This window comes from Manduca sexta, chromosome 7 (genome assembly GCF_014839805.1).
Source record: "Manduca sexta isolate Smith_Timp_Sample1 chromosome 7, JHU_Msex_v1.0, whole genome shotgun sequence".
Taxonomy (NCBI): Eukaryota; Metazoa; Arthropoda; class Insecta; order Lepidoptera; family Sphingidae; genus Manduca; species Manduca sexta.
The window spans coordinates 420,662-431,606 of NC_051121.1; the positions used below are offsets into that span (position 1 = coordinate 420,662).

The 10,945-nt window shown below is 38.7% G+C and overlaps 1 protein-coding gene across 3 annotated transcripts; it reads right to left on the minus strand.

Moving 5' to 3' along the window:
• Positions 1 to 1,137: 1,137 nt before the first annotated feature.
• Positions 1,138 to 9,853, minus strand: LOC115455569. Of its 3 annotated transcripts, none has more exons than XM_037436296.1 (9): positions 9,718 to 9,853; positions 8,770 to 8,823; positions 8,231 to 8,332; positions 7,436 to 7,600; positions 6,997 to 7,074; positions 5,530 to 5,721; positions 3,551 to 3,691; positions 1,909 to 2,042; positions 1,138 to 1,272 (listed from the first exon to the last, which is right to left on the minus strand). In XM_037436296.1, exons 1-9 carry the CDS (start codon positions 9,788 to 9,790, stop codon positions 1,141 to 1,143), a joined length of 1,071 nt encoding a protein of 356 aa, XP_037292193.1. In that variant the 5' UTR covers positions 9,791 to 9,853; the 3' UTR covers positions 1,138 to 1,140. The 3 variants fall into 3 exon arrangements, with proteins under 3 accessions (XP_037292193.1, XP_037292192.1, XP_030040064.2); XM_037436295.1 differs by having other exon boundaries at positions 9,673 to 9,853; XM_030184204.2 differs by having other exon boundaries at positions 9,480 to 9,853.
• Between the last annotated feature and the right edge of the window lie 1,092 nt (positions 9,854 to 10,945).

Here is a 10,945-nt window from a genome sequence, read left to right on the forward strand (position 1 = left end):
ATAATTGGCGAAAATTGCAATATTTCGTGATTACATAACATGATAACATCGTGTTTAAATGTGGATATATTATATACATTTTTGCTTGCAGTTCCGCCTGCTTGAATTTTTTTCGGGATAAAGTCCGTTTTTAATTTTCCCGAAATGGAGTCTATATTTTGAGTTAGACGTCTAGCAATATAAAAATTGCATTCAATTCCATCCAGAAGTTCTTGAGTTATGCGTTTTATAAAACTGACAGTCAAAAATTTTAAAAACTTGTTTTGACTTCTGTTTCTCTAATAAAGACCCACTATTTTGTAATTTTTTTTTGGTGATCTGCCGCGGTTATCTCCAGGGGTACCCTGCGAACGGTGTACAAGCGATCCCCCGGCTTAGCAACCATGGCAGTCCCTGTGAGGATTTGGTGGGCCCTATCGTTATCACCGAGGGTGCCAGCGGACGGTACGCTGACGACCTACGGCTATCCGGTCACAGGGCCCGGGAGGAAAAAGGGAGCGGATAGAGGGAAGGAAGAGAAAAGGAAGGAGAAGGAGCTTTCTTAGGATGGTTGAAAGGGAGAGGGAGGGGAAATGTTCGCGAACCCTTATAGGTCTCAATGTGGATTTAGCAACCATGAGGTATACACACTGAATTGTGTGCCTAGGGTCACGGAAAATGTGTCCCCACGCATGGGCGTGCATTTGATGTGGAGACCAAGTGCACAAGAATTGCCTCGGGGGTAGACCCCCTAGGTTTTCTTCAATATCTATAATGTGCAAACATTGGCCTGTTACAATTTCTTTTATTGTAAAGATAACAGTTAGTTAGCTAGTATAACAGCACACTACATTCCAGGCAAAGCTAGTCATGTGTTAAGCCAATCCAATGCCATGCCACGAAGGTTGAATGCCGCAACTTTCACTCGAGACAGCCAGAAACCTAGAGCTAAAGCCTATAGTCCGTCGTCGATTGTTCGTGACATGACATATAACTGTTAAATCGAATTGAAACCTAGCGCTTTTATTTCAGGGTACAATTTTGTGCACTTGTATTAAGCGGAACGCTGTCGGTCTAATATAGTATAACAACTAAGTCGTTTGAATTTATATTTCACCCTTCTTACTCGGGAATTAAATAACAGCACATCATGATTTCAAATCATTTATTATCATTATTTTGCAGATTACATATCTGTGCATATTGCGGCTCATTTATTTTTTGAAATATATGAGTATTGGAAGACTCCTCTGATAATTCCAGTTCTGCATAGATTATTTGTTTGGAGGCGGTCTGAAATAAAAACGAACGATTAATTGATATTCTTATGCCTCGGTGGCATAGTTGTATCACAGTACGGTGGTGCTGAGGTCTCGGGTTCGATCTCCGGGTTGGGCAAAGTGATATTAGATTATTCTAATTAGTATCAGCCTGGAGTCTGGAATTTGTATCCGATATAAGGATAGGTTCGCCCCCTATTACATCATGGGATGGAACACATACGGCAGTAAGTGGGTGCATTAGATGCGCCTCTGCCTACCCCTTCGCGAATAAAAGGCGTAAGTGTATGTATATTCTTGTGATATAGCAAATATGAGCTCAATTTATATGTACTTATTCCCAACGTTTCGCCAAATTTTCATCAATTATATTTCTCTTATTAAATATTTTAATGCATTATTTGATTCTGTTGTATCTATAGGTATACTATACTCATATAAAAAGCGGAAAAGTTTGTTTGAACGCGCTAATCTTAGGAACAATTAAACGGATTGTGATTTTTCTTAACTAATAGGAAGCAACATTATTCCTGAGTGGTTTAGGCTACTTTATATCGCAGGAAAAAAAACCCAGAAGTAATTGTTCACGCGGGCGGAGCCGCAGGTAAAAGCCAGTATGTGATAAAACGGAAAGTAATATGTTACTTACGTTAAGTTCAATATCTTCATATTTTGGATCTGGTACGACTTCAAGAGGAGGCTTTTCCTTATTCTTCTTTCGTAGACAGAGTAGAATGCCCATCAATATAATTAAGACCAAAGACATACTACCTCCAATAATATCTGAAAAAGGAAGATATATAAAAGTGGTACACCTACGTTAAGCCAGCATGGTTGACTAAAGGCTAGACCAGAGGTTCTCAAACGCTTTTTTTCTCATAGACCCCTTTCAAAATTCTGTTCGTTCTGGTGGACCTTTTCTTTTTATGGTTTCGCAGAGAGAGTGCAGTGTAACAACTGCCCAGTCTAAGGGGGGGGGGGGGGGCGTCTGGACAGTTATGTTAGGGTCATCGTGCCTCTTCCGACACCTAACGATATTATCTGCCTGCATTAATAGATGAAGTCAGGCCAACATTTTAGTACTATACTATGAAACCAGATACATTTTCGTGGACCCCTGCTTATGAATTGTGGACCTTAATTTTTTTGTCATGCCAACGTAGACCCTAATCAGGTCTCCCGTGGACCCCTGGGGGTCCATCTGGCCTACTTTGAGAATCAATAGGGCTAGATCTTTTCAGTAGAACATAAGTTTCGTGCTCACCAGTGGACTATAAAATATGTCTATCCACAAGCTCATAGTATGGCTCATCGACTATAAACAGCTCCCGTTGAGTTTCAAAATACTCTTCAAGTTGAAAAATGTGCCTTAAAGTCGATGACAATTGCTACTTATTCGAAAAATGCATTATACCCTAGGAAGTCATAAAAACTTACTTATTTTATACAAATCTTCTTGGCTACTGAGTTCTATCATTTTGGTCCAACCTTTGTAAAGGTTGGGCAACCTTGGTGTTGCTGTGGGTGGCACTAACTCGCCAGCTCGTACAGGGCGGTAACCCCAACAAAACTGATTTAAGTTGCATGCTGTTGAGTTATATGGATTAGACGACCGGAACCCTCCGCCTTTTGCATTGAGAGCGATTGGTGAATTCTACCACCGTATCCCCTGTCTGTCGAACGAGGCGACTAATAGAGACCATAGGGGGGTCGAGGGCAGGGGGCTATCTATATATAATAATAATATATTATTTTGTATAATCGTATAGACAGATATTCTATCATTTTGCTAGTGGTAGTATATTTGTATCCGGCCTGATAGCGACTGTACCCAAGGTGTAAAACCCGACATAGTCGCCCACGTATGTCCCATTCAAATAAATTTGTATATCCGCTTCCAAAAAGCCCGGCATAATTGTGTCTAATGATGGATAATTTATTTCGCCGGCCGATACTGCAACCCACTCCGCTAACTCCGACGCTCAGTAAAATACATATTGTCCGCAGCACCCAAGTCAAATACAACTCCCACATCGTCTGCCTTACATTAGCCAACATATTTTATATTTATTATTATTATTTTGTCACTAAATAACATGTACGTGTCACCTATTTTGAATAAGTTGTATACACTTCTATTGGGATTCTGATTAGCCTTTAGACCCACTTTAATGTAATTTAGATTATTATTGTCAGTAATCTGTTTAGTGTATCTTTATAAATAAATAACCATCAAGTGTAGTGAGGTCACTTTGCCGCGTCAGTGTTAAAAAGGAAAGGTGGCTACTCACAACATTTTTTCCACGCGATGGAGGTTGATTTTTGCGGTGGAAATTCATTGGTTGTTGCCGGTTGGTAGGTGGTTGGTTGGTGAACAATTTCTTGCCTTGCTGATTTTAAAACGACAGACATTTGATCCGTACCAGGTCTTTCTAAAATTCAAACAGAGATTATGATTGAGTTACAGTTTCAATGATTGTGGTAAATGATAATCGTATGTGTATGGTCGAGTGGCGTTTGGTGCGGGTAGGGTACCACAGCGTTGTCTATTTCTGCCTCCAAGCAGCATTGTGTTATATGTAGCAATATGGTTATAACATTGAATGTTTTTCAGATATACATGTAATAAATTATTAATTATGTTGTATTAATAACTTCCATCATTACTGAGTACGGGATTTCTCGTCATGTAGTCCTTAAGCGGGAAGGCATACATCACATCATCATCATCAGCCCGTTGCAGTCCACTGCTGGACATAAGCCTCTCCTAAGGAACGTCACAGAGCCCGGTCTGCTGCTTTATTCATCCAGTCGCTGCCGGCCGTCTTATGAAACGAGACTTTTCCGTTCTCACATCCACCACTACAACTCCTGTAAGCTAGGATCAGCAGTGGCACGCATTTTATGACGCCAAGCGGTGAAGTTCGGCGAGTCTCAGGGAAAACTATTATCCCGCAAAGAAATTAATCAAATAGAAAGATAGGGAGGAGTTGGAAATATTAGTTGTCCACTTCCCACCATAGCAATGCGGGTAACAAAATCATGATCTAAGGAGGCGTCTTAACCTCAAGGATAGGGATGTGTACAACTAGATAAGCTAGTTATAAAGCACCACGGATAAAATTAAATTAAACCGTCTTATGAAAGTCGTTCAGCCATCATTACATACCTTAAAAATACTTTTGGCACATTTGTAGGTATGTATGCTTCCTTACGATGTTTTATTAAATATCCACGTAGCTTGAAAGAGTCAAAGGTGCAGTTGGATTCAATCCCGTAACAGTTGACTCGGCAGTTCGTAGCATTTATACTTAGGCTATCGCCGCTTTTATTATTTAAATTCATGATGTCATTTTTTTTTATACACTTAGTCATGACCAAAACATAATGGTATTTTTAAAAAACGTAACCGAGTTCTTAGGCTGTAGTCAAAGTGCCGTTCTACAATTCCACGAGTATCTTGGATATCTTAATAACAGTCTCGGTTTTATTTTCTTTTTGTATGGGATCTCGCAGTCAACATAAGGGGAAACCTACGTATGGGATACTGGAATCGCCTAGCTTAGCGACTGCATTGTCCTGGAGGATAGTAGGCAGGGGATATTTGGGGAAGGAATTTTGGAGGAAGGAGAAGGAACCTTCTTAGGATGAGAGGGGAGAAAGCCAGGAAATGTTCGCGAGCCCTCATAGGTAACGTGACCAGACGTCTCGTTTAAAACGGGACCGTCCCTTTTTTCGGTAATCTGTCCCGGTGTCCCCACAAAAATCTCGGAGACACAAAATTGTTCCGTTATTAGAAACCGTGCGAAAATTTAAGAGCCGACCGGGCTGCTACAAGTAGTAAGCTTTAGTAAAGACTACAACGACTACGAATCTTTTCTCTAGTGAATAAAATGATGAGATGAGTAATGAGTAAAAATTTTATCTTTGTAGTTGTTCGGGAAAACGAGATTTTCCGAATTTTCATCCGCGCAACGCTCGGCCGCCGAAGTACAAATTTTCTAAAAAGCGTGTGTTGCTTTTTTACATTGAGAATCTATTCTTAACGTAAATAAACCAATGTCCCGTTTTGAGACGAAAAATAAATGGTCACGTTACTCATAGGTAATGTGAATTGGCAACCATGAGGTATACACTTAATTGTGCACCTTGGGCCTCAATGTCTCCGGGAGCATGAGCGTGCATTCGGTGTGGACACTGAGCGAACAAGAATTGCCTCGAGATAGTGCGGGGCTGATATCACTCCCGGTTAAAACAATGTTATACTTACTTGAACTTATTTGTGAATTTGTCAATGAATAGATCCTTTTGTTGTAAATTGCTCGTGTGTAAACAATGCCAGTTTTCATAGTTTTATTGGTTATACTATTACAAAATATCAAGGAACCAGAATCAGACGAGTTCAAATAGATGTTTTTATACATAATGACATACTTTTCATTTACCTTTTGAATTAGTTTATCTGTAAAAGACGTTTTTTTTATTTTAAAAATATCTTAACACAACAAATCAGAATACAATTATTAGAAATAGATGGTTAAGTGAAATAAATATAGCTGGGAAAAGAAGATTTATTGGGCTTTTTTTAATCTACAATTCTAGAATAACATGGGTCTTTTTTATGTAAATCTCTCACCTACTCCCTATCCACGCCCACAAAGGGTAAGCAGAGGTGCTACGAGAATATGTTTTATCCAAGATGGGATAGGCAGTGAGCATATCCTTAATATGTACAAATTCCAGACTCGACGCTAATACTGAGCAAATACCAAATATCACTGCCCGACCCGGGACTCGAACCCGATATCCAATCACAATTATTATTTAATATCTTCAGAAAATTCATCCCTATGGAATTGTATGTTTAATAAGTGAAGATTGCTTAACATCAAGTTGTCCACCTAATCTACGCATGGCATACCAACTAAACCTTAGCGGTGGCCCTCTTCGGTGCTTTAGGGACGGCTAAGGGCTTCCTCTGACGGAAGTGACTAAGTCGTTGTCCGTAGCCGCCTGGTGCGGCCCGTCTCCTATGGATTGGGGAGGTTGTGGCTCAAAAGACCTGTGGCGGTACAATCGATGCATACACCGCCATCTTGTCAACATCGCCGGAACTGCAAGAGGATCGATGCAGTGACGCAACTACAGTGATATCACAAAGCAATCACGATAGATGGCGACGTCGATCCTGAATCACGCTTGCACAATTTGAGCGACGCGTTGCATATATACTATCTCCGAATAGGAACCGTCGGAGGGGCCGCGGCCGGTCAGGCGCAACATCTTCCTGACTGGGAATCTTCCTTAAAGACCTTGACATTCCAAGTCTATGAAATCCATCCTTAGCCACAATATCAAATAATCATAATATCAGCCCTGTATTAAGTATATACTGTCCCACTGCTGAGCACAGGCCTCCTCTACTACTAAGAGGAGATTAGCCCTTAGTCCACCACGCTGGCCTAGTACGGGTTGGTAGACTTCACACACTTTCGAAATTCCTATAGTGAACTTCTCAAGTGTGCAGGTTTTCTCATGATGTTTTTTCTTCACTGTTAAAGCAAGCGATAATTCACAAAGAGTACACGTATAATTTTAGAAAAGTCAGAGGTGTGTGCCCTTGGTATTTGAACCTGCGGACATTCGTCTCGGCAGTCCGTTCCACTACCAATTAGGCTATCGCCGTCCTTGGCCATAATTATGATAAAATTTCAATAATAAGTTTCTGATGTGTTACCTCCTTTGTTGCAGGACACTCTCATTGGATTCCCTTCATAGTACTCAATATTTTTAATTGGATTACCAATCTGTTGACCTAGAATGGTAAAGTGAAAAAACTACATTACAAATCTGCAGAGTCCATCATCACACATATCTTTTTTCATACGAGCTAGGCAACGTGACACTGGACATGATGGTGGGTGGAGTGGAATCCATATCCGGTTCCAAAAGGCCGGCATAATTGTGTTGACTGTCGAGGCGTAATCATCTCTTGCCAGTCAAAATTCTATTGGACCCCATCTACTTACCATCAGGTGTAGTGTAGGTGTAGTAAGAAATAAATGTAATGTTTAAATTTCATGAACGCCTTACGTTTCAATAGTATATAGATTTAAAATCACCGATCTTAGCGTAGTTCTAAACTAGCATTATAGCATTAGAATTAAATTACTAACCCGAATGATTCATAAACAATTCTTTGGAAGTGGTGTTATTGATTACTTTGGATTTTTTTCTCACACTACAATATACCGCGGATCTGTTGTCTATTTCTTCAGCTGTTATCATGTATTTGATAAAAGCTACATTGGTATTGTATAATATAGTAGGTACAAGTCTATCTGAAAAAATAATTTAAATTTTAATGCTCTGAATGACTTGGTGGTTAGGTGCTAGTTAAAATATATGGTAGTGTGTCATAGTTTATTTTTGTCGCCATGCATCAGTGCGCAATATGCCAAAGACAAATGTATCAACTTATTACTTAAACAATGAGTTTGAACATTCAGGATCGTATTAATAGATCCAAATTAATTTCGCTCTGAAGTACGATATTGGCTGAGACGCTGTCAAAGCTAGGATCTTAAAACTGTCACTATTTTTTTATTACTTTTAATGACGAGACGAGTTTCCCATTCGCCTGATGTTAAGTTATACGACTATAAACAGTAGAACTATCATCCAATACATTAAATTACAAAGTATGGTTTGGTATTCCAGAGATGTTATTTCACTTGAAATGTTAAGTCTTATTATTTCAGTAGTTACACTAGCTACAATATCCTTCAAACCGGAACAAAACAGTGACTACAAACTGCTAATTGAGATATGTTAATTTAATTTTAATTTAAAGGTGGTCTCTCGCATACTAGAATTCTTAATAGGTTTCTAACTGAAATTAAAATAAATTAAACTTTTGAAATGAAACCGTATTAAGTTATATCAGAGTTGTAAATTACAAAAATACTTACACTTAACATGAACCATACTGATAGTATAATCTTTGATTTTGTATTGGGTTTGTAATTCACAAACAAAATCTATATAATCACCTTCATTATAATATATTTTATCTGTAAAAGATAAGTAGCGTATTAAGGGCAAATTTAACCAGCACATTTATTTATAGTTATATAGCCTATGGCCTCGGTAAATGGGCTATCCATACAAAAAAATCTATTCGGCTTAGTAGTTCCTGAGATAAGCGTATTCAATCAAACACTTCAATACACACATCACGCATTTATCCTCGAAGGGGTAAGCAGAGGCGCAGCCAGTGCGCCCACTTTTCGCCGAGTGTGTACCGTCCCATGATGTGATAGGGAGCGAGCCTATCGCCATTTCGGACACAAATTCCAGACTCCGAGACAAACATAAAAACAGAGAAATGCTTCAAATTCTATATAATACTATAGATGATATATAAACCGTAGCGACAAAAAAAATATTCATTTCACTCAAACCGAAATATATATTACTTTATAGTTAAATACTAATTCAATACTCTTACCTTTATCTGATTTATTTTGCTTATGGAACACTGACAACACCACACTTGTATAATCTGAAAAAAAATGTGAGATCTGAAGATATCTGAATGTACCAAAAGAAATAATACATCACGAACGTCCGCGTTGTATAGTGACGACGGTGATTGGTCGAGGGACCAACACGTGACCCACAAGTTGGTCTCTCGTCTTTGTCACATATCTACATAAATAAAATCAGTTGCCACATGTATACAAGAGCATCACTTGAGAACAGACTGACTTGACTGATTTTTTTTGTTGTCTTCCTTATTATCAAGACAAGGAATCAAAGAATAATTTTGGAAAATGAGCGGGAAAAGTTGGCTGATTGTGATCTTGAGTTGAAATCTCTTTAATTGTGTCGACTGCCGTGGGGTAATCATCTCTTATAAGTCAACACTACTGGGCCCTTATTCTGTATGATAGTGTAAACGCGTAACGCGGCCGTGTCATGTTATCTTCGAGAAATGTGTGTGAAATGGTATTCTGTAAGCCAAATTTCTATAGTCCTAAACATGATGCGTTGTGTTACGTGCTTGTTACACACTGTCAAAATAACGTGCGGGATAAAGAATAAGGCCCCAGGGCCCTTATTCTCCTAAACATGATGTGTTGTGTTACGTGCTTGTTACGCACTGTCAAAATAACGTGCGGGATAGAGAATAAGGCCCCTGGAGTGCATTCCACTTACCGTCGGGTGCAGTGGCGTCACTTTGAAGTGACGTTTAAAAAATTCGTTCCACCACAAATTAGACCCCGTTAGAATATAAATTTCGTTGATAGAACTTCCATATTAAATATTTTTTTAATTAAAACATTTGCTCTATATTCTTGTATATAATATTTTAGGTTTGCTGTAATAAATATGCTTTCACTTAACTTACTCCGAGAAGCCCTTGTAAATCCAATGATATTTTTTTTATACGCACCAATTTTATTGTTATTTTTGGCAATCGTCCACTCTAAAACACACACCACTATTAAAATATACTTTACATCCATTATGTCCGCGTTTTAATTTATAACAATATATATTTTCCTTTAGTTTACGAGTCTGAACTTGTACATACAATGATTGACTGAGTCAACAATATTACACATCAATTATCGAGCGAAGTTGAACACATTTTACATCACTTTATACCTAACGCAGACGACCGTTAAATATCGGTCATTAAAGTCGAATGTTTGTATGCAATTTTAATAATGTATGAACTTAGTGTATTCATTAGACGACTTTTTATACAATAAAGAGAAAAAAAGATAAACATATCCTGGTGTTAAAAAACATATATGTTTTTGTGTAGTCAAAATAATGAAATACTATACGTGAAATGAAAAATACGGATAAATTCGGAGAATGTTTTTTTATCATTGAGCACTTGTTTTACACGAGTTGACATAAGACATTTATGTTTTTAATTTTTAAATTATATTCGAACAAGAGGTTCTACAACATTTTGTTTTATATACACATCGTTAAGTTGGATTAAGGGCTGCCTTAATAAACTAATGTCACTTTTGAGTAAGCCTTTAGGCGCGGGCCACACAGAAAAGACATGGGGCGCAGACATGGCACGGACGGGGCACCGTCGTAATTTTTTAAAACATATAGAAAAGACGAGGCTCGGACGTGATGCTGGGTGCCACGAGAGATGACGGTTATCGGCTGACCAATTTCGCGTCATCTCCATGTCATGTCGCTCTCTGAATTTTCTGTATGTTTTGCATCACGAGATTTCTATACATTTTGTATGAAAGGGACGCGGAAAAGAGATATGTCCGCGCACTGGGTGCATCTTACGTCTTTTCTGTCTGTCCAGCGCATTATGTAGGCGTTTAAAGTATTACCCAGCTGGCACTTGAGCGCGTGATGTAAGCTGAGGCAATCTTTAATAAACAAGACTTAGCTCGCCAAATGTGACTTGAGATATTTTTTGAAGTGATGTTTGTATCTGTTTATTAAATAGCTTTGTGGGCAGTGTTACTACTGGACATAATAAAACTTGACATCACATGTCTCAGGATGGCGAGCGTAGTGGAATACCAAACAATACTTTGTAATTCAATGTTGGATGGTGTTTCTACTGTTTATGGGCAGTCGCATCGCTTACCATCAGGCGAACGGCAAGCTCGTCTCGTCATTGAAAGCAATAA